The sequence below is a fragment of the Cibotium barometz genome, chromosome 59 (genome assembly GCF_041138505.1).
Source record: "Cibotium barometz isolate CiBa-2024 chromosome 59, ASM4113850v1, whole genome shotgun sequence".
Taxonomy (NCBI): Eukaryota; Viridiplantae; Streptophyta; class Polypodiopsida; order Cyatheales; family Cibotiaceae; genus Cibotium; species Cibotium barometz.
In genome coordinates this window covers 6,327,249-6,351,473 of record NC_141104.1, presented here as the reverse complement: position 1 = coordinate 6,351,473, position 24,225 = coordinate 6,327,249, and the positions used below count along the sequence as shown (strand labels likewise).

The following is a 24,225-nucleotide window of genomic DNA, read 5'->3' as shown; positions in this document are numbered from 1 at the left end:
AGGGCATTGGAAGGGATCCAGCAAGTGGATATCAACAATCAGACAATGAGATTCTTATGCTCTAGCATGTGCCCAACACACACTTCTAAGAATGAAAACTAACAAAGCACCCTTCAAATAGGGCCTTTTACATACAAGATGGTAAGGGATGGAGAGGTTTGCCTCTGATCATACTTAAAGCCACATCTCTTAATAAGAGATGGATAAGAGTAAAGGGGCCAATACATGGATGCCGAGAAAAAGAGACATTTGAAACTTCAATTCATGCCTGTTTTTCATCAAAATTGAAATCTGAGTATATAGCCATTTTCAACTCTATTATGCAAAGAATTTGATACTTTCAAAATTTTCTTTTTCATTGAAGGTCTTCAAGGTTGAAAAGTAGAAGGGCCAATTTATGGACATTACGAGCCCCAAATCATAAATATCTGCGAAGTGCCAATTAAAAGATGCCACCTCAAAATGTACTCATTAATAAACTTTCTTTGCACCAAAGCTCTAGCTTTGGTGTTTTCAAATGGGGATGGGCAATATACCAAGAGCGGAGAAGCTCCAGTTATTGTCCCCATGGCCTCACATGCTCAATTCAGCTATTACTTATAGCATGAAACGCTTAGGCCTTTTACACATCAGTTTTTGATGGACAGCAGAAGAGCAAGATGGATGGGCAATACTCCCCATGCAAGTTTTTCTTCCTTGCCCGAGAAATTCTGATTCAAAATAATGTTTAAATGAAATGAATTGGAAAAAGGAAAAATGATGCCTCATTCAAGCTGGTGATGCAGCACGAGAGTGGACATGGTGACTATGTCACATGGTAAAGGCATTGATAGAATTACATAGTATACAGCAAGATCCTGCACATGAGATTTTAAAATCCACAGACTTAATAAGAATGATTTTGTTCTGTAGACATAGGATGGGGTTGCTTACCCTGAAACAGATTTCCCACCATATTTTGCAGCATATCCCCACTGTACTTGATGACCTTCCGGTGTGGTGGCCCGGCTTCTTCCAGCAAAGAGCCGTAGGATTGTATGAAGCTATGGTAGGCTGGGACAAGCAGCTGGGTCACTGAGAGCTGCACTGATTCTTGCAGTTGCGGGTCAAGGATGACCCATCTGCATTGCTGCTTGTAAGCTTCGTCAAATGCGGTATTGAATGCCCTCATCCTTGCCCTCAACACATCTCTAGAAATGCCCCGCCCACCACTAGACAAATGTAGCCCTTCTCTGCTCAAATGTGACATCACCTTCTCCCATGCCATCTTCAGATAGCTCCTCATGTTATGGTCCACCTTTTTCTTCCATTCCGTCCTGAAATCCTCTCCCAAACACTCTGCGAGCCCAGCGCACTCCTTTAACCGGACCAAGACATGCCTGTAATTGTTCATAAGAAACACGTGTGCTAGGATTGGGCCATCATAGCCCTTTGATGCTCTATCCTCCAGGCTCTTTTCCAATGCATCCATGATACTGCGGGCCGCGCTTGGGAGGCTTGCCTCCACTATCGGATCCGCCACTTTGGAGTTCTGCTGCAATCTCAATGCTTCCTCCATGGTGGGTTGGTAATCCCGCAAGATCATCCCCATGTAGTTGACAACAAAGCTGGCATTGAGGTCCTTGCCCCCATCATTCGGCACCTGTGATTGACGAGTTTCCACATTTTTAACAAGCTGCCAGAATGCCCTGCACACATTGTGCACGAGGGGCCTCCGCAGAGCCATAAGATCCGACAACATCTCCGGACAACCATCAAACACTCTGTCCAATTCTTCTTTCATGTCCTGAATGCCTTTGAAAAGGTCCAACAAACCAACCAGCAGAGCTTCAGGCCTGTGCTGGGTGCAAGCAACTGCCGCTGCAAACCTGAAAAAGAGTACAAATTTTGACTCTTTCACGATCTCTGCAAAGCACCTCACCCTTTCAGAAGGAGGGTCTAATGTATGGAAGATTTGATTGCAGAGCTCTCTTTCACTCACCATCAAAACCCTCACGATGACTTTGAGATCTCGCAACCATGAGTACAAATATCCATGGATATCTTCCCACTTGAGCTCATTCAAAGCTTCTACTGAAGAGAAATGGAGGTATTCAGGATTGAGAGAAGCCATACATTTCCTCACAGTTCTCACTCTGGCTTCCCTATACAGCTGCAGGCACTCCTCTATTCTGTCATTCACCTTGAGCCGGTCAGCAATGACCAGCAATTTGTTAATGGCATCGCCCTCCATGAGTGCCACTGCTGGCTGCACCTTGCAGGCCAAGGGTTCAGGCATGTCTGGGGCATCAGACATTTCAAAAGACCTCGCATGTACGGCAAGGTCTATGGCATCACAGTTTTCTGCCAGGAGTCTTCCAAACTCATCTTCCAGCTTCTGAAGGGGTATGTTGAGAAGGCCACCCCCATCAATTTTCATTAGTTCCCTGTACGGATCCAGCCTCTTCGATTGTGCGAGATCGTCAGCGAGCTTTGCGAGGCTGTACTTGTCGAGGGCATGGGTATGGTCGAGAAATCCAATGACATCCTCAAGCCATTCCAAAGATGGACCATAGACTTCCTGGAGCATCTGGAGGTATCTTTCCATGCAGCAGACCATGGCCAGGTATTTTCTGAGGTCATGTCGGGGGTCATCGATGTGGAGCTTTCTTTCTACAGTATGTATGGCTTTGAAAGTGTTGAGGACAGTGGAAGCTCGATCCAGGGCGCTGTCGACACGGGTGGCGAGGCCGGAAGCAATGGCTGTGCGGCTACGGATGGGGGCCATGGCAGCCTGAAGCAGGGGTAGTTTCTTGTCAATGCCTTGCAATTTGCTCTCGGAATCGTTCAGCTTGCTGTGAATCTGCGAGAGCTCGCCAAGGTGCTGCGCAAGGTTAGAGCGGGCGGCCAGGAGCTGCTGGTGGTGGAGCTTGCAGCGCTGGAGGGTGGCTGATGCGTCGTCTACCATGTCAATGCAGCAGCGACAGCACAAAGGCAGCTTCAATGGAGCACTGAGGAGATGATGATGATGATGATGAGGATGATGAGGGTGAGGGTGAGGGTGAGGGTGAGGGGTGAGGGGTGTGCCAGCAAGAGTGCAACAAGTAAATACAGGTAGACAAGGTCAGCAGATCTTAGAGACTGAACACGTTTTGGCACGACTCGGTCTCACTACCTACATGGGCGGGCGACGGGCGTCTACTCGTGTGTAAGCGGCCACGATCAAGGCAGCCCGTCAGAAATTGCAACTCATCTACCAAAGCTGTGCAAGGTGTACATGAGAAAAAACAAAAAATCTAACCTCCTTGTGGCACTTGCATAGTCTTTTCAATGTGCAAACACACCGCAAATAATTTTCGCCTAAAAATGTGTAAGCATGGAGACTCCAGTGAGGCCATGAAGCCTCTCATATGCCAAATCTAAACTAAATTTCATACTGTAAAACCGATGGATTATTGTGCCTAACAAAATATCTGCCATCTAAGGGCCTCCTCCCCTTCAGAATACCAAAATACTTGGGGTCTACTAATTAGAATTTCTCCATGTTTAATGTCGCCAAGGGCCTCCTTCCCTTAGGAATACCAAAATACTAAGTAGAATTCTTAAGGGCCTCCTTCCCATATGAGTACCAAAAATACTTCGGGTCTACTAATTAGAACGAGATTACTCTTGACCTTCACCTAGATAACCCGCTTTGGGCATGTCAGCCTGTCCACACATTTAGGTAGGCAAGATGACAACATGAATTTTACAATTATGTCACTTTTGGTGGAAAGGCGGGTCCGATGTCGGTTTGTAAAGGCCCTAAATTTGAAGCCCACGAACCAAAATGTCCATGATAAATTTCCATAAATGGGGCATTTTTACCCTCATGTTGTGAACATGCTATATAATAGTAGTAGGTTGAAGGTCAAAGTAGTTTCTTACCCAATCAGAATTTATGTCTCTCTTTTATCTCCATGAAAGATGATACATTGTTGTGGTTGAATACATGAAAGGACATTACAAAGACATTCAAAGAATCATTGCATGTGTCTCGCCCATCAAAGCACATTACAAAGACATATTCAAAGAATCATTAAAGGTCATTTCTCCCATCGATGAGACGTGAGAAGTCAATGACCATTTCCCATTTACAATACTAGTGGGCAACCCATGCTTAGCACGTCTTTTGAGACTCCAAATTCAAATTCTACCCAAACCTCCTTAAACCTCTTTCTCCCTTTCCCGAACCTCCAAATTCTTGCCACATAGCAGCTTAGTGAAACTCTTCCTTAAGATAATATAGAGATGAGAGGTGTTATAATGATACCTTGCCACGTAAAGAAATAAAGTAGTATAATTACTTTGATTACAAATCTCTCTCTCTCTCTCTCTCTCTCTCTCTCTCTCTCTCTCTCTCTCTCACACACACACACACACACACACACACACAAAGCACCGACCACTAGCCACAAAATTTGATCGTTTCAATGTTAAACATTCATAAATACACGTTATTATTATATAGGTATGATAGGGCCATAGCATTTGTAGGAAAATCGTTTACTAGGAAAGAATCACAATGTTTTGATTGTTGAAAGTAAAGGTGTTATTTAGAGAATTATCAAAGGAGCTATGTTTTTTAGATATGGGTTTAATGATGACCCCATGAGTGAGTGTGGTGTCCTTGTTCCCAAGCTATGACTCTTTATCTTCTATCAATGCTATGTGTTTTATGATTTTTCTTTTTCTTTTGACATGTATAAAAACTTCCATTTACAGTAGATGTCTTTTTGAAGAAGGCGTGAGGTTTCCAAATCATGCTTAAAGAGTTTGGTTTTTTTAGAACACATAATTCTTTTCATTTAGTTTTTGATACATTAGTTATATCATGTATATACTATTACATGTGTCATCAAAAATTCCCTTTTAAGTGGATCCTTTTCAATCACATTATGTATTCCATTTTTTTAAAAACACATAATTCTTTTCATTTTGTTTTTGATATGTTAATTATATCATAATTGATCATCGAGAATTCCCTTTTAAGTGGATCCTTTTCAATCACATCATGTATTCCGTTTTTTACCAAATTCTAAAAAATGTATTAAATGTAAAAAAACTACACCTTTGCTTAAAAGAGAGAGTTGAATCTCTCTACAACTACAAAGAGACATTACAAATGAACAGCGACACTAAACTAAGGATAAGGTTTCTTATTTAGCTAACCGCAAGGTGCCCGTTCACACCTGAATGGCCATGAGGAAAAACCTAGTGGGACAAAAGTGCCCATGGCATAAGTACATGTCCTCATAGTGTAGTAGTGCCATATATATAACAAAACCCCTTGTAGTATATATGTGAGGGTTACAGAGGTTGCAGATCAATCTCTAAAAGGGAAGAGGCCCAAAGCTTTACAGAATGTGATAAGGCTTTAGTGAAAAGATCTACCACATTATCATGTGTACTGTAATGGATTGGATTGATCTCTCCTACATGGAGCCTCTCTCTAACATAGTGGTAAAGCCTCTCTCTAACATAGTGGTAAAGCACTTCAATGTGCTTGGTCCTGGCATGAAAGATAGGATTCTTTGCAACTACCATTGTACTTTGACTATGAGTGAGAATAGGAGTAGAGGGATGTCTCAAGGGACACAAAGATCCTCCATCAATCTTCTCAGCCATACACATTAATTGTCAGGTGAATGCTGCCCCATATTCAACTTCATAGGATGATCTTGCCACAGTTGGTTGCTTCTTGCTTAGCCACCAAGATATGCACAAATTTTCTAGAAAGAAGTAGCTTCTAGATGTGGATTGTCATGGATTGTAATCACCTACCTAGTTGGAATCACTGAAAGATTGTCGTTTTAAATCCACCCCCTTGGCATGGAATAATCTGTCTTGAGTCCCTTGCAAGTATCTGAGAAGATATATTTGACTGTCTACCAATGCTTAGTGCTTAGGCAACGCATGAACTTTGAAAGTTGTGGGATCCCTCTACCCCCTCCGCGCACCGGACTCCCGATAGTTGACAACGGAAGTAGCCCGCTCATGCGCGGGGCAGGGTTTCTCACTCGGGGCCTCGCCCACGAGTGTTCGGGCACGAGACTAGGCTGGTGGTCACTCCGAAAACCGAAACCGGGAAAATTTCCCATGCCCAAAAAGCGGGGACGATTCCACCTTTTTGAATTTTCTTAACGAATTTTTTTCTAACGAGATCAATTCTAAACTATCCTTCACCTGAATAAACCAGATAGAAGGAAACTATCACTGATATAATTTGATTATCTGAGTAAATTCAACGCTTTTTTCCTAATCAAGATCAGGCACAGCCGTTGATCCACTCAATTGAGAAATTTATCAGGGAATTAACTAGCTACTCGAATCCTAGCGTGATCCTAAGATTTTTCAGTTTGATTATTAAAACTCCTATGATTCCAGCCTATCCGGCCCATGGGTTAGCCACCACCTGCCACCACTGGAATCGGTAGATCCAAACAAGTACTCACCCACCCATAATTGAAATGCCTTTCTTAACTTTAGCTTTAGAAAACAGGTATGCACACACTCCTCTTTAAAACTTTAATATAAAAATAATCCATTAACGAAACAGATATGATCACAGATTTCATAACTCAAAATTTCCATTCAATCGTTTGTTTCACAAAAACAGTACCACTCTGGACTCTCCGTTGTTGGGACCAGCTGTGGTCATCAGCAACAACGAGATCCAGTAACAAATTACAATAATCATTTCGTCAACATACATATATATATATCTTCCTCGACATACGAATGGGTATCCTAAGCACTGCGAGCCCGTGCATCACCTGGTCAGAATCCTCCAGGATCCTCCTTAGGTGTCCTGGTACTTCACTCAGGGACCGCTTCGTTGGCCCTTACCCATCGTACCGGAAGCACACCATTTTTTACCATACCCAGGCTGGTCAAGACCTGGGCAGGTTTTTGCCGCGTGAGCTATCCCTCAAACACTCCCCGCCAGCTGTTGCAACCGAACTTCCCTTAGATAAACATATATGCCAAATGGTCCCTCCAGCATTCTGGCGTAAGACAGTCCTTTAAGAAAACAGGGTTTTCTATGCAAGTTTTCTGTTTTGATTTTGTTTGAATACCATGAATAAATCTTAAATCCGTATCCCAATACTTCTAGATCCAGGTCTGAATTCCATATAGAATTCCTCGAATTCTATTAACTTGATCCTCAGATTAAAATCAAAAGTCTTGGCTTAGTTTCAGATTCGGTGGGAGATTTGAGTATATTTTTCCTGAACTGGGCACATCGTCATTGATTGAAATTGACGAAGGAATTAGGTCTTGGTCAATAGTCTGAATCAGAGTTTGGGTCTAGGAAGGTTCTTCCTAAACTATCTTTCTCTAAAGGTACTATTTCAATTTCTCTTTTTCTAAATTTTGTTCGAATATTTGCTTACAGATTCCTAAAACATGAATTTCTTAGGAGAAATAAAATAATCATTTATCTCGATCTCCGTCTTCGATAGTTTAATTGAATTTTCTCATTTACCATCTTAGTGAATATGAAACGGTAGCATTTCTTCTCACAGATTATCTACTTATTCATTTTTCTAATTTTTGTGAAAATTAAACATAGGATTAAGGAGAACCCTTATTTAATTATAAAGATTCTATATGCATCTTATTATGCATAAAATCCAATTCTAATGAAAGTCACACTTTTATCATCATAAAAAGCATTTATGTTGAAAATCACTCTTTTATTATGAAAGAATTTCATTTATGCATCCATTTATGCATAAAAATCATTTATGATAAAAATCACACTTCTGATATAAAAATAATATCTTTTATGCATATGTTTATGCATAAAAATTATTTATGATGAAAATTACACTTTTAGTATAAAAAAATATCTTTTATGCATATGTTTATACATAAAAATCATTTATGATGAAAATCACACTTTTAATATAAAAAATATCTTTTATGCATATGTTTATACATAGAAATCATTTATGATGAAAATCACACTTTTAGTATTAAAAAATATCTTTTATGCATATATTTATGCATAGAAATCATTTATGATGAAAATCACACTTTTAGTATTAAAAAATATCTTTTATGCATAAAATCATTTATGATGAAAATCACACTTTTAATATAAAAATATATATTTTATGCATATGTTTATGCATAGAAATCATTTATGAAAATCACACTTTTAGTATTAAAAAATATCTTTTACGCATATGTTTATGCATAAAAATCATTTATGATGAAAATCACACTTTTAGTATTAAAAAATATCTTTTATGCATATGTTTATGCATAAAAATCTTTTATGATGAAATTCATACTTTTAATATAAAAAAAATCTTTTATGCATACTTTTATACATAGGAATCAATAATGATAAAAGTAACACTTTTATAATTAAAAAATATATTCTTTTATGCATACTTTTTATGCATGAAATTCAAATATGATAAAAGTAACACTGTTATAATAAAATAAATTTCTTTTATGCATCCTTTTATGCATAAAAATCAAGAATGGAAAAGAGAAGAATTTCCAACTTACTAATGAATTTGAGAGCTTTCCTTTGGCTTGATGGTTTGAGGGTTCTACTCTTGTTTGGAAACAAGAGTGGCCACCAATCTTTTGGAAGAGGGAAGGTCAAAAACTAATTAATTATGAGTCAAATTCACTGTTTTTGGCACTTGGGAGAGGCAGGGTAACAGTGCAAAACACTATTAAGTTTCAACAAAGGGGAAGGCTTCTATTTATAGGAAAAAGTGAGCTTCTAACCAAGCCAACTGATTCTAGAATTTTCCAGATCAGTTTGGTCAAATTTTGACCATTTTTAGGTCAGTTTTGCTCACTTTTTGGATCTAGTTGAAACAGGAGAGAGAAGAGATAAAAATATCTCATTATTTGGGAGTTTAAAACTCATTCAAGTATGTGAAACAGGCGCCTCCTTCATGAGGGGAATTCCCCCATGCAGAGGTGTCAAAAATGCATCATTACTTCTAAATATCTCCCTTTTTTAACTATTAACCTTGTCCTTAGTCAACTCTTCATCTTATGTGAGTATTTACTCATTTTTAGGGGATTTTTCTTTTATTTCTTCATTTATCTCCTCTCCCTACATTTGGATGAATCTTATTGGTCCATAGGAACCTTAATTTAAAATTTCAAAAAAATCTTCACCCCCCAGGATAATGCCTCTTAAACAGAATATACTTAATTTCTAATGCACCTTCTGGAAATCTTTTTGAACTTTTATTTCAGGGAAACTTATTTTAATAAGATGAGAATTTTTTTCATCCAAAAATATTTAAAATCAAATATTCTCTCTCTAGAATATTTTCTCTCTCTATGCCAAAACTGGTAGAAACAAGATCTTTTATATTTCTGAAGAGGGATTTGATTACAAGGGAAGATGCTGGACATCCTGAGAGGCTGGGGAGGAATCTTACATTCTCTCCCACTTGAAAAACGCGAGATGTCCTCATCTTGCAAATTGGGGATAATCTCGCAACAGATCGGCTTCATTCTCCCAGGTGGCATCTTCAAAAGGATAGAACTTCCATTTTACCAATCATTCTCTGAGAATTCTGTTCCTGAGAATCTTTTCTCGAACATCAAGAATTTCTTCATGTTAGAGTTCCATCTGCCCTTGGGTTGAAGAGGTTAGGATTTCATCATCAAGCACATGATTTGGGCTTGGCACATATTTCTTTAGAAGGCTTACATGAAATACATTATGAACTTTGAGATGAGGAGGCAGAAGAAGCTCGTAGGCTAAGTCACCTACTTTCTTTGTAATTAGATATGGCCCACAATATCTGGGGGATAACCTCTTGTACTTCCCAAGAGATAAAGAACTTTTGGGCCGTACTCGAATGAAGACCATATCTGCTTCTTTGAATTCTCTGTCTGTCCTCTTCTTATCTACATACTGTTGCATACTGTTTCTGTCGATCTTGGGCAGCTTTTATATCTTTACAAATTGCCTGCATCTGTTGCTCCATGTCGTCAAGCATCTGTCTAGACATCTCGACCCTAATCAATGGGTCAGACCAAGTTGATGGAGTTAAGCAATCTTGTCCATACAGAGCTTCAAAAGGGCTCATCCCGATACTTCGGTGATAAGAAGCATTGTAGGCGAACTCGACTAGGTGCAGATAGCTTAGCCACTTCTTGGGTTCCCTCCACAGCATGGCCGAAGTATATCTTCGATTACTTGGTTTACCCTTTCAGTTTGACCATCGGTCTCAGGGTGATAAGTTGTGCTGAGATCCAAGAAAGTTCCCACTACTTCGAAAAATTGAGTTTAGAACCTTGAAGTAAATTTGGGATCTCGATCACTTACTATTCTCCTGGTAGTCCATGCAATCTGAAGATTTCTTTGAGGAACACTATGGCCACATCCACTCTGGCACCTGGCGGCAGACCATTGAAATGGGGTATTCTTTTTGAGAAGGTTAGTCAGGGGGGAAGCTATGAGAGCATACTTTGGTATAAAAATTCTATACCAGCCAGTCAATTCCAAGAATCCTCTGACTTCTTTCACTGCCTTTGGTTCAGGCCAATCTATGTCTGCTTGGACCTTGGCGAAATCTGGAGAAATTCCATCTTTGGATACCAGAAAGCCCAAGTATTCAACGTGGTCGGCAGAGAAAGTGCATTTGCTCTTTTTTGCAAAGAGTTGGTGCTTCCTTAGAATCTCAAGAACTTTTCTGACATGAGTCTCATGGTCAGCTGCATTCCTTGAGTAAATCAGAATGTCATCAAAGAAAACTAGAACAAAATCATCCAAGTATTCTGTGAGGATGTCCTGCATTAGGCGATTGAATGTAGCTGGGGCATTAGTTAATCCGAATGGCATGACAGTAAATTCATAATGCCCATAGCGAGTATTGATGGCTGTTTTCGGTATATCTTGATCATTGATCCTGATCTGGTAATACCCAGATTTGAGATCTATCTTTGTGAAGATCTGGGCTCCATTTAGCCTGTCCAGAAGCTCATCAATTCTTGGGATAGGATACTTATTCTTAACTGTCAGCTGATTTAGACCTCTGTAGTCCACACAGAGTCTAAGCGTTCCATCTTTCTTTTTCTGAAAGAGAACTGGCGCACCCCAAGGTGAAACACTAGGTCTTACAAACCCTTGTTCTAACAACTGTCTAAGTTGTTCCTTGAGTTTGATGGCTTCAAGAACTGGCATTTAGTACGTGCGTAGGGCTACTGGTTGGCTGAGCTCCGGGGGTCAATTCAATCACATGATCTACTTCCCGAATTGGAGGCATTTTAGTTAGTTCTACAGGGAATAGATCATCAAATTCACTTAACCATTTTGGTTCTTTAGCCTTAAGCTTTGAGTATACTGGATTCATTTTGACAACATAAATTTGCTGCTTCTTCCTAAGTCCTTTCAGTAACCTGGAAGCTTTTACTAACTGAAGGTCTGGGGATCTGGAAACTCCAGTTCCTTGAACTTTGTTCCCATGAAGGTCATGGAAGGAAATGGTTCCATTGTGACAGTGTATGTTAGCTTGATTTTTGTGGAGCCAATCCATTCCAAGGATCCCGTCAAAAACTCCCAGAGGTAAGACTTTGAACTGACAGTCGGTTACATTACCATCTAGTTTGAACTGGATAAGATCTGTCTCATGGTGAGTGAAAAAAATCTTCCCACTGGCCAATTCAACTTGCATAGGTTTCCCTTATTTCTGTTCTAAGACTAGCTTATGCAAGCATCCAGGGGAAATGAAAGAATGAGAACTGCCAGAATCAATCAAAAGCTTAAAAGGCTTACCTTGATACTCTGCTGGAGTATGGATGACTGAGAATTGATGGTTAGGCCCTTGATTTTCAATTGCAGCAGGATCTTCCCTCTTTCCTCTTCTACTACATCTGAAATTGTGACTGCTCTGGTTGCTGCAGTCTGAGGTGGAACTCTTTCTCTTTGGTTGCCCCAGTTCTGGGAAGGAGTTCTAAGGTTACTTTGGACAGAGGCAGATGGCTGAGCTGGAGTTCTTCTGGGGTTTCCCTGGCTTGGGCGAGACTGGTATGAAGGGGTTGGTCTCTGAACTCGGGGTCCTTGACTTCACTGTCCCCTTGACATGGTAGGAGTCGGGCAGTCTTTCAGTTGGTGACCAAAACCTTGGCATCCAAAACATCAGTTTTCACTTCTGAGTTCATCCCTCTGATTTCTTGAAAGAGGTGGGGCTCCTGAGAAAGTATTCTGGGGGAAGGGTTTTTCTTCACTTCGGAATCTTCCTGCATCTTGATTTTGATTCGGGCCTTGCTGCCTCTTTGGGGGTGGAAAGTTTGAAGTACTTCCCTGGGCTTGGAATCTTTTAAAGTTAGAGGGTGCAGGCTTTGGCGGGACCTTTTCTACAAAGGCTTTGGCAAAATCCTTTGCCATTCTTACTGCTTTAGCCATGGACATTGGCTTGGCATTTTTGACCAGTGTGTCCAAGGGTTCGTTCATTCCCCAAATGAACTTGGCCATGAGTTGCTCTTCATCTAGAGGTGGTGAATATTTGAGTAAAAGAGCAAAGGCCTGGTGATATTCCTCAATGGTTTTGTTCTCCTGCTTTAGCTCTAAGAATTCGTTCATTTTGGTTTTTAAAAATCCAGGGGGACAAAATCTCTTTCTCAAATAGGTTTTTAGGTCATTCCAGGACTGAGTATTTCTATCTAGACGGTTGGTGTCACAGTGGTTCCTCCATGCTACCCTGGCTGTTTCCACTATTTTCAGCCGGGCAAGAGCCATTTTGCTCTGCTCATTGTAGCCCGTGACGTCAAAATATTCTTCCATGGCTTCCACCCATTTCTCCACAGTCTCACCTAGGTTCTCCCCTTTGCCTTTGAAGGGTCCTGGCTGAGTCCTATGAAGAGCCTTGCGAACATCAGGGTCAAGCTCGTCATCTTCAGAGAGAGGGTCTGGCTGACGGCCACGGTTTCCTCGTCTTATGATTCTGTAAAAAATTTATATATTATTAAATTTTTATTTTGATATCATCCACGAGATCCTAAGACTTAAGAGGTTCGAAAAATAATTTTTTAAACAAGACAATGATCTTATTGGAGATCTATGACATATGTCCGATAATAGATTTTTCTTTATTAGATCGTCCGTAAACAATCACTTATACAACAGGAAATTTTTCTTCAGAAAATATTTTTATATTTATATAAAAGTTACAATATGTACATAGAGCAGCTCGGCTCCAGAATCATCGCCTCAGTCGTAATCTCATAAAGAAGCGAAACTGTGAAGAAGACATACCATGGTACATATGATTCATTACACAAAGAGGTGTTGTAATTCTATTTCTTGGGATAAAGTGGCTAAGAAGTCTAAAAAATCGGTATGAAGTTCTAAAGTTCTTGGGTGAATGATCAAAGAGTTGAACATGCTAAACAAGCCTTAGTCTTATCAGAATCATGGCCAAGGAGATATTTTGCCTGAGCCTCTGATGCTGACTGCTGGTACTGATGTTAATACACCGTCCTCCATTGAACCACATATACCGACGTCGCTCAAGAGGATCAGGAAAGTAAAGACTCTCAAAATGGCGAGCGAGTCTCACTCTACTCATTCGGGTCGTAGTAGAGTTGATGAGGTGATCAAACGCAAAAGCTATCATATCTTGACTCTGAGAGAGTCCAGGAATTCCAGATAGGTTTGGGGTGTCCATCTATAAATTTCCAATTCAATTTATAAGTTTTCAATTTTTGAAGTTCATTCACATAGTATTAACAAGTGAAAAACATTTCTTTCCCAAATTTCTATTAAAAATAATTTTAGGCAATTTTCGCTCTGATACCAATTGTGGGGTTAGCCACCACCCTGCCACTGGAATCAGTAGATCTAAACAAGTACTCACCCACCCATAATTGAAATGCCTTTCTTAACTTTTGCTTTAGAAAACAGGTACGCACACACTCCTCTTTAAAACTTTAATATAAAAATAATCCATTGACAAAACAGATATGATCACAGATTTTATAACTCAAAATTTTCATTCAATCCTTTGTTTCACAAAAACAGTACCACTCTGGACTCTCCGTTGTTGGGACCAGCTGTGGTCAGCAACAACGAGATCCAGTAACAGATTACAATAATCATTTCGTCAACATACATATGTATATCTTCCTCGACATACGAATGGGTGTCCTAAGCACTGCGAGCCCGTGCATCGCCTGGTCAGAACCCTCCAGGATCCTCCTTAGGTGTCCTGGTACTTCACTCAGGGACCGCTTCGTCGGCCCTTGCCTATCGTACCGGAAGCACACCATTTTTCACCATACCCAGGCTGGTCAAGACCTGGGTAGGTTTTTACCGCGTGAGCTGTCCCTCGAACACTCCCCGCCAGCTGTTGCAACCGAACTTCCCTTAGATAAACATATATGCCAAATGCTCCCTCCTGCATTCTCGCGTAAGACAGTCCTTTAAGAAAACAGGGTTTCTATGCAAGTTTTCTGTTTTGATTTTGTTTGAATACCATGAATAAATCTTAAATCCGTATCCCAATACTTCTAGATCCAGGTCTGAATTCCAAATAGAATTCCTCGAATTCTGTTAACTTGATCCTCAGATTAAAATCAAAAGTCTTGGCTTAGTTTCAGATTTGGTGGGGGATTTGAGTACATTTTTCTGAACTGGGCGAAGGAATTAGGTCTTGGTCAATAGTCTGAATCAGAGTTTGGGTCTAGGAAGGTTCATCCTGAACTATCTTTCTCGAAAGGTACTATTTCAATTTCTCTTTTTCTAAATTTCATTCGACGAATATTTGCTTACAGATTCCTAAAACATGAATTTCTTAGGAGGAATAAAATAATCATTTATCTCGATCTCCCTCTTCGATAGTTTAATTGAATTTTCTCATTTACCATCTTAGTGAATATGAAACGGTAGCATTTCTTCTCACAGATTATCTACTTATTCATTTTTTTAATTTTTGTGGAAATTAAACAGAGGATTAAGGAGAACCCTTATTTAATTATAAAGATTCTATATGCATCTTATTATACATAAAATCCAATTCTGATGAAAGTCACACTTTTATCATCATAAAAATCATTTATGTTGAAAATCACTCTTTTATCATGAAAGAATTTCATTTATGCATCCATTTATGCATAAAAATCATTTATGATAAAAATCACTCTTTTAATATAAAAATAATATCTTTTATACATATGTTTATGCATAAAAATCATTTATGAAAATCACACTTTTAGTATAAAAAAATATCGTTTATACATAAAAATCATTTATGATGAAAATCACACTTTTAATATAAAAAAATATCTTTTATGCATATGTTTATGCATAGAAATAATTTATGATGAAAATCACACTTTTAATATAAAAAAATATCTTTTATGCATAGAAATCATTTATGATGAAAATCACACTTTTAGTATTAAAAAATATCTTTTATGCATAAAAATCATTCATTATGAAAATCACACTTTCAATATAAAGAAATATCTTTTATGCATATGTTTATGCATAGAAATCATTTATGATGAAAATCACACTTTTAGTATTAAAAAATATCTTTTATGCATATGTTTATGCATAGAAATCATTTATGATGAAAATCACACTTTTAGTATTAAAAAATATCTTTTATGCATATGTTTATGCATAAAAATCTTTTATGACGAAAATCATACTTTTAATATAAAAAAATAATCTTTTATGCATACTTTTATGCATAAGAATCAATAATGATAAAAGTAACACTTTTATAATAAAAAATATATTCTTTTATGCATACTTTTATGCATGAAAATCAAATATGATAAAAGTAACACTGTTATAATAAAATAAATTTCTTTTATGCATCCTTTTATGCATAAAAATCAATATGATGAAAGTAACTCTTTTGTAAAAAAATATATATACTTTTATGCATTATTTTAAGCATAAAAATCCATAATGAAGAAAGTAACACTTTCATAATAAAAATTATCAATAAGTATCTTTCATAGAATTTAATTCTATTGAAAATCATTCTTTTATAAAAATTAATCAATATGCATCTTTTTACGCATGAATGAAAATGACACTTCAGAATACTCTAACGATGGAGATTACTCTTTTTGATTAATAAAAGATGAAATTTATTTCATAAATTTTTTTCCAAAAATTTTTGCCATAACCTCCTTTGTATGGCTGACCATTTTTCAAATTTTTACTTACTAAAATTAATTAGAAGTTACTAAGAGTATTTAAATCATTCTAATGTAAACAATCAAAGAGAAACATTATGAAAAACTTGATTTTATTTACTAATCATTCATCTAGGATAAAGAATGGTTGGATTTACTAGAGAAGAGAGGGGAATACCTTTTTGCAATGAGGCATAACATCATTTAGAGAAGACAAAAATCATAAAAAATCATAAAAACCATAAAATGAATGGAAAAGAGAAGAATTTCCAACTTACTAATGAATTTGAGAGATTTCCTTTGGCTTGATGGTTTGAGGGTTCTACTCTTGTTTGGAAACAAGAGTGGCCACCAATCTTTTGGAAGAGGGAAGGTCAAAAACTAATGAATTATGAGTCAAATTCACTGTTTTTGGCACTTGGGAGAGGCAGGTAACAGTGCAAAACACTATTGAGTTTCAACAAAGGGGAAGGCTTCTATTTATAGAAAAAAGTGAGCTAACCAAGCCAATTGATTCTAGAATTTTCCAGATCAGTTTGGTCAATTTTTGACCATTTTTAGGTCAGTTTTGCTCACTTTTTGGATCTAGTTGAAACATGAGAGAGGAGAGATAAAAATATCTCATTATTTGGGAGTTTAAAACTCATTCAAGCATGTGAAATAGGCGCCTCCTTCATGAGGGAAATTCCCCCATGCAGAGGTGTCAAAAATGCATCATTACTTCTAAATATCTCCCTTTTTTAACTATTAACCTTGTCCTTAGTCAACTCTTCATCTTATGTGAGTATTTACTCATTTTTGGGAGATTTTTCTTTTATTTTTTCATTTATCTCCTCTCCCTACATTTGGATGAATCTTATTGGTCCATAGGAACCTTAATTTAAAATTTCAAAAAAATCTTCACCCCCACGATAATGCCTCTTGAACAGATTATATTTAATTTCTAATGCACCTTCTGGAAATCTTTTTGAACTTCTATTTCAGGAAAACTTATTTTAATAAGATGAGAATTTTTTCCATCCAAAAATATTTAAAATTAGAATATTCTCTCTCTAGAATATTTTCTCTCTCTAGGCCAAAACTCTGGTAGAAACAAGATCTTTTATATTTCTGAAGAGGGATTTGATTACAGGGGAAGATGCTGGACATCTTGAGAGGCTGGGGAGGAATCTTACAAAAGTTTTGACACACCATACTGGATGTATGGCTATGAGTTGCACAAATAGATTAGGCATCCAACACCTTGATCATAAGTGGTTATGTTGAATGGTTCACCAACATTGTGTACACTAAGATTTACACCACATTCCATTGGTGTAGAGATTGGTTTGCAACTTTCCATATTGGACCTCTTGAGTAGTGCCTTGATGTACTTTGATTGCTTACTAACTATACCATCATCTTGCCGTATAAACTACATACCCAACTAGTAGTGCAAAAGACCAAGATTTTACATCTCAAAATTTGAGGCAAGGTCAGCCTTAAACGCTATAATGAAACCCTCATTGGTTCTTGTCACTAGTATGTCGTCTACATAAAGAACCACAATAAGCAAATCTTGCTTATCCTTTTTCACATATAAAGTGCTTTCCGTATGACTATTTTAAAATCCTTGTCCAGTCAAATAGGCATGAATCTTCTGATTAAACCATATAAAGCTTGCATACCTTATGTTCTTGACTAGGTTGGGTAAATCCAGTTGGTTGACTCACATAAACTTCTTCCTGCAAGTCACCATTCAAGAATGTTGTTTTGATGTCTAATTGTTTGACTTTCCATCCATGATGGACTGCAAAAGCAATAATAAATCGGATAGTGGTCTATGGGCAGTGTGGGAGAAAATGTTTCATCATACCCTTTCTTGCCATAAGTTTGGCCTTGAATCTATCCAACTGATCCATCTGCCTTTTTTTTTAAATTTTGAAAACCTACTTAGTACTAATAGCTTTCTTACCAAGTGTGATAGATCTACTAAATCCCAAGTACTATTTTTCTGAGTGGCATGAATTTCATCCTGCATGGCTTTTACCCAATTTGGCTCTTCTTGAGCCTCTTCTAAAGACTTAGGTTCATCTCCATCATATAGAGAACTAATAAATGCAAACTCAACAATATCTACTGACGGTGTGGTTCTAGCATCAGATCTAGTTCTACTATGCAAAAAGAAGTAGACAATTTGCTATGCTTCTAACCCATCTAGGCATAAGCCTAGATTCATTGCTTAGCTTTCAGCATTTACTACATCATCCAGCTAATCTCTGAAGTTGATGCATCAAATCCTTGAGCATTCCCCCCTCGCTACAAACAAGAATTCATAGGCAAAATTTATAAAGAATCAACAGAGACTGGCACATTTAATAATCCATCAAACATGTCTAGATAATTGGCATAGATATGCTTATTAAATTCCATCATTGAATGATGGATAGAATCTTCTATAAAACTGGCATCCCTATGATGATAATCTTCTTTGTGAGAGGATTGTAGAGACGATAACCTTTGCTTTCAGCACTATCACTATTAACCAGTGAAAAATGCATTTCACTACCTTATCATCAAGCTTAGTTCTTGTTTGTTTTGGCACATGTGCATATGTTTAGCAACAAAAAAAAAACACATTTGTTCAACCTTAAGTTTTTGATTGAACCACCCCTCATAAAGGAGTGATAATCATCAAAGCTTTAGTGGGGCACCTGTTGAGCACATAGCTAGCACAACAAACTACTTCTAGCAAAACTTATGTGGAAGCTATTGACCTTTAACCATGCATCTAACTATTTCCATGAGAGTCATGTTTCTCCTCTCAACAACACCATTTTGTTATGGTGTATAAGGAGTTGCACACTGATGCTTAATGCCTTTTTATGCCAAAAAACCTTTCAATGCATTAGACATATATTCCTCCACTCTGTCTGAATATGAAGAGTTAAAATTTTAAGCCTTTTCAACCATAGCAACAAAGTGTTGCAAATGAGAAAATACCTCTGATTTTTCCTTCATAGGGTAAGACCACTTGTACTTGCTGTAGTCTCGTCAATAAATGTAATAAAGTATAAGTTTTCTCCCAAAGAAGTAGTCCTCATCATACATCACTCTGTATAAGCTGTAATTTTTTATCAGCTCTATCTATTACATTCTTTGGGAAAGGTTGGTGAGAAATTTTACCAAGGATGTATCCTTCACAAACATATCTTAGTAGTAGATCAAGTGGAGGAAGATCCTCTAACATTCCATGTGTCTGGAAAAGCATCAAACACCCAATAGAAGTTGACATTAGCTTAGGGATTTGCAAGATTAGTGTGATTATGATTGGATAACACTCCAAGAACACTGCTTATTTGCTGCAAAATGCATGTTAAAAGGCTTTATTGTATGTTTTTTTTTGCTTTATGCATTGCATTTGCATTTTTTTTATTTTATGTGTTTTTTGCTTTATGCATTGCATTTGCATATCAAGAATGAGAAAAAACCTAAAAATCAAACCATTAGGTATCATTTTTTTCCGACCCACTCTTTCAATGGGTGTAGATAGCTTAATCACAACCTAAGCACTCGAATAAACTAGCAAAACCCTAAAAAACCACTATTTCAATGGGTGTAGGTAGCCGCCAAATATGTGTGCACAAATCCCTATGCTCCAATTTTGGAGTCCCTTTATTAATAGAATAGCCTTACCCTTTGATCTAGACCCATTTAATTTAATGAACCATTGCAAAACCCTAAAAAATCACGTGCAAAACATGATTTTTGCTCTTGAGAAACATGGACATGAGCATCCAGAGTTGCTTATGATTCTATGTTGTAAGCTTAGAATACACCCTCATTAATATAGCTCACGAGTATAGGCTCGCTAACTCTTGTCTTAGATAGTAACCCATAGTTCACACTGTTTACTAGACTCTTGACTTAGATAGTAACTCATAGTTCACACTTTTTACTAAATTTACCAAACCATGCCTTGGAAATTAATTTCATGCTAGAGTTTTACTTGGTTTTCTAAATCTTCTTATAGGGCCAATAAAATTACAATAATTCAATTCGCATGAAAGATGTCCTTAAACCATGGTATGTTGCTAGACATCTGCCAATTTTTGATGCACTAAAATGTGCCTTGAGACCCACCATGAGCTATATTAAATCATGCCTTCACATTGTGTCTGCCAAAAACCAAAAAAAAAATCCATGTCCAAAATTTTAACACCATTTAAAACTAAGGAGGCAATCAAAAAACTAAGTGGGACCTAAAAACTTAGTAACCTTACAATGAAGCTTAAGATTAAAAAACAACTTGAGGATTATACTCACAAATATTGTTAGCATTGATTAGAGTGCCCCTTAGGCTTGGTTTTATGATAGGTAAGCTTGCAACTCAAATCAATTCATAAACATTACACATTGATGAATGACAATTTTTGAAATCTATTATTATCACTTAGAGAGAAATAGAGATACATACATGTTCATTCTTTGAAGACATGTTAGAAGTGCAATCGGTCCTCCTTGAGTTAATTGATACACACATTACTCTTATATGTCTTGCTTTGTTCTCCTTATATGTATCCTGAATTAATGACAACCATGCCATAGTTATATGGAACCTTCTCAAACATAAAAACATCTTTTTTGACATGTACCTACACTCCCTATTGCATGTAACTTCTTTCTCAAAAGGGGAGCCATTTGTCTATGATAAAATTGGTGTTTGGCGTTTCTTCTCCATCACATTTGTGTTTAAAAAAACCAATAAATGCTCCCTTTTCTTATAGATCTTTCTCATATTAAAAAGCACTTTGTCTATGATAAAATTGGTGTTTGGTGTTTCTTCATCACATTTGCATATGAAACAATAAATGCCCCCCTTTCTTGTAGATTTTCCTCATATTAAAAAGTACTTTTCTCAACTCTCTTTCTCATGCATATAAAATCAATGTACAAAATGTTATACTAGGACACTAATCTGAGCTTAACAGCTTACAATCTACCAATGACATCACCTCCACTAGTTAACTTATGATATTCCTCATATTAAAAAGCACTTTGTCTATGATAAAATTGGTGTTTGGTGTTTCTTCTTCATCACATTTGCATATGAAACAATAAATGCTCCCTTTTCTTGTAGATATTCCTCATATTAAAAAGCACTTTTCTCAACCCTCCTTCTCATGCATATAAAATCAATGTACACAATGTTATACTAGGACATTAATCTGAGCTTAAAAGCTTACATCTACTAAACGAAACAATGTTATACTAGGACACTAATCTGAGCTTAAAATTTTACATCTACCAATGACATCACCTCCACTAGTTAACTTGGATCACCTCTCCACTAGTTAACTTGGAGGTCAATGTCGGTAATTTCCAACTCTTACCTCATTCTCGTCTTGTGGATTTGTAGTATGCACACAATGTTATCCTAGGATACTAATCTGAGCTTAAAAGCTTACATCCATCAATGACATCACCTCTAGTTAATTTGGAGGTCAATGTCGACAATTTCTAACTCTTACCTCATCCTCATCTTGTGAATTTGCATTATTTAAAGATGCATCAATTTCTTTTCAAGCTCAACATTTCCATGGGAATTTGATTGAACAACTAGGCCTACCTCAATATTTTAAGCCCAACTCCATTAAAGCCTCACTTCTAGGGCCATTATTTCTCTTCTCCTGCTCTACACTATGTGGGAGGAGAAACCATAGGGCCTCTCTGTGTATGTCCTAAGTTAATTTCCCTTTTCGTTCCACCTCTAGGCTCTATCCACCTCTATCCATCCTTAAATCAAATAAGCAAGAAGACAAGAGAAATAAAAAATGTACATCATAAGGGCACATAATATATATTCATGCAAGAGCACACTCTGCCAATGCTATCATTGCAAGGGGAATTTCATTTCTATAAAGTACATCATGAAGAACATTTTACTATCATTGGCAACATGTTCACCATGAAAATCACATACATGATTTCAAGCATGTTGGTCATCATTTAGATATTAAGAAAGACCATTTGGTTGTTGAGAAAGTGAGCATGTTAATGCACTCAACAAATTGAGTGCCAAAACACCATGTGGGCATGAAGATCATGTACAGGAGGCCATCTGGTCATGTAGGCCATGTGCATCTTAGTCAACCTAGAGAGACCACAGAGACCATGTAAAGGATTATGTAGACCATGGTCTGAAGGATTATGTATATCATGGTCATCCATGTAGACCATGGAGTTTTTTTTCTACATTGCATAAACATGCTTATATGTTGTGCAAACCCATGATGACACATACCATGACTAGACACTCATTAACAAGCCATTTCATGCATGTTTTCTAGTGAATTTTATGTGTACATTAATACATACATAAAATAGAGAGAGGACAAGGAACTTATCTCATCGGTGTTCTCATGACAATTTACAATTGACTAGCCTACCATTGACTAGTCAATATACAATTGACTAGCCTACCATTGGTATTATTGAAACTTTGGAAGATAGAGTCTAGAGAATATGACTCAAAACCTTTGTGTACAAGTAGAGATTCACTATAGTAATCTTGTGGTAGGCTTGGAGGTATGTGTTCATTTCCTTGTAGTTGTAATATGACCAATCATCTATAAGATTCAAGTGTATCTTTTACAGTTTGTGAAGGTTAATGTGGTTATACCTATCTACTATAGGCTTCACTTGCATGATCATTGAAAGAGTCTGGCATGTCCACGAGATTCACTTGCATGTCCACGGATTATACTCATCCATGGGCTTCACTTGCGTGATCATTGAAAGAGCCTTTCATGCATTTTCATCTACTTGAGCCTTTAGGTGTATCTTTTACAGTTTGTGGAGGGTAATGCGATTATACATGTCCACAAACTTCACTTGCATGATCGTTGGGGGAAAGAGCCTCGCATGTCTTTTCTAGGTCTTTTCCTTTACTTGAGCCTTCTTTTCAACCCTATGAGTCTTGGTAGCCAAGGTGCTTGCCTAATTTCATCTTCATGAATCATGATTCTTTGCTTAGTTCCATATGTGAGAGTTACTTATCTAGCCTTGGTACACAGTTTTGGCTGGAGGCATTTGGGGGAGTGGTATTGGACAACCACTTTTCCCTTTGATGCTGCGACTTCATTATAGATAATTGATGTGTAGTGCCAGTGTGATGAGGAAGGTGTGACTAAATAGGTTAATTATGTTAGTGTGACTAAATAGGTGCATTATATTGTGGGCTTTAGTTATGATGAAAAATAAGTGAAATTAGTCATGACATGATTAACTTGAGTTAGTCACGTGGTGCAGCAATACACTGGCTATTTATATAGTTTCGATAACTTGCATGTACTTAGCAAGAGTATGCTAGTGTGTGTGAGATGATAATGAGAGGAGATATAAGTGCAAGGTGCTCATGAAAAACCAATGTTAGGATGTGATTATTGAGATAATCTTGTACATGAATCTTTATAATTTGGTGGTTTTTCTACTAGAGGTGTACTCAAGAAGTGTGGGTAGACATGGGTGTACTAGAAGCTTTAAGTGCTCTCGATGGATGTGAAAAAACAGTGTTAAAAAATAATGGTGTGATTAACTTGAGTTAATCAAGTAAAAAAATAGTAATGATAAAGCACCACATATGCAAGATTTGTTACATTTATGGGGGCCTAATGCATTAATGGGTATGTGCCAACCTATGCACATGATTATGTAGACTTATTCACATGTTTTAGGGATTTAGTCACATGTAGAAAAAGTTGGGGTTTTGATGTTTAGGTACCTTTTTAGGTTCCAACCATGGTTAGGAGTCTAACTTATGCACATGATTATGTAGACTTAGTCATATGTTTTAGAGATATAGTCATATGTAGGAAAAGTTAGGGTTTTGATGTTTAGGTACCCTTTTCAGGTGAGAGGGGGTTAGGGAGACACACAATAGGACATAAAAGAATTCTTGGAAAATTTGTTGTGTACATTAAAAACTAGTGCATAATGTGGTGTTTTCTTCACTCACCATGCTATCCAAAACATTGGGAATGATTCAATGAGATAATCCCAATGGAGTGTAATGACTTGCTC

The 24,225-nt window shown here is 37.4% G+C and overlaps 1 protein-coding gene across 1 annotated transcript; it reads right to left on the bottom strand.

Annotated features, from left to right (window-relative positions):
* Positions 1–338: 338 nt before the first annotated feature.
* LOC147605423 (exocyst complex component EXO70A1-like) lies at positions 339–3,099 on the bottom strand. The gene has a single exon (XM_086793263.1). It carries the CDS (start codon positions 2,945–2,947, stop codon positions 887–889), a length of 2,061 nt encoding a protein of 686 aa, XP_086649389.1. The 5' UTR covers positions 2,948–3,099; the 3' UTR covers positions 339–886.
* Positions 3,100–24,225: the final 21,126 nt, after the last annotated feature.

What these genes read in the sequence shown, in the direction of transcription:
- LOC147605423 (XM_086793263.1), bottom strand. Translation starts at nt 2,947, where the DNA reads ATGGTAGACGACGCATCAGCCACCCTCCAGCGCTGCAAGCTCCACCAC.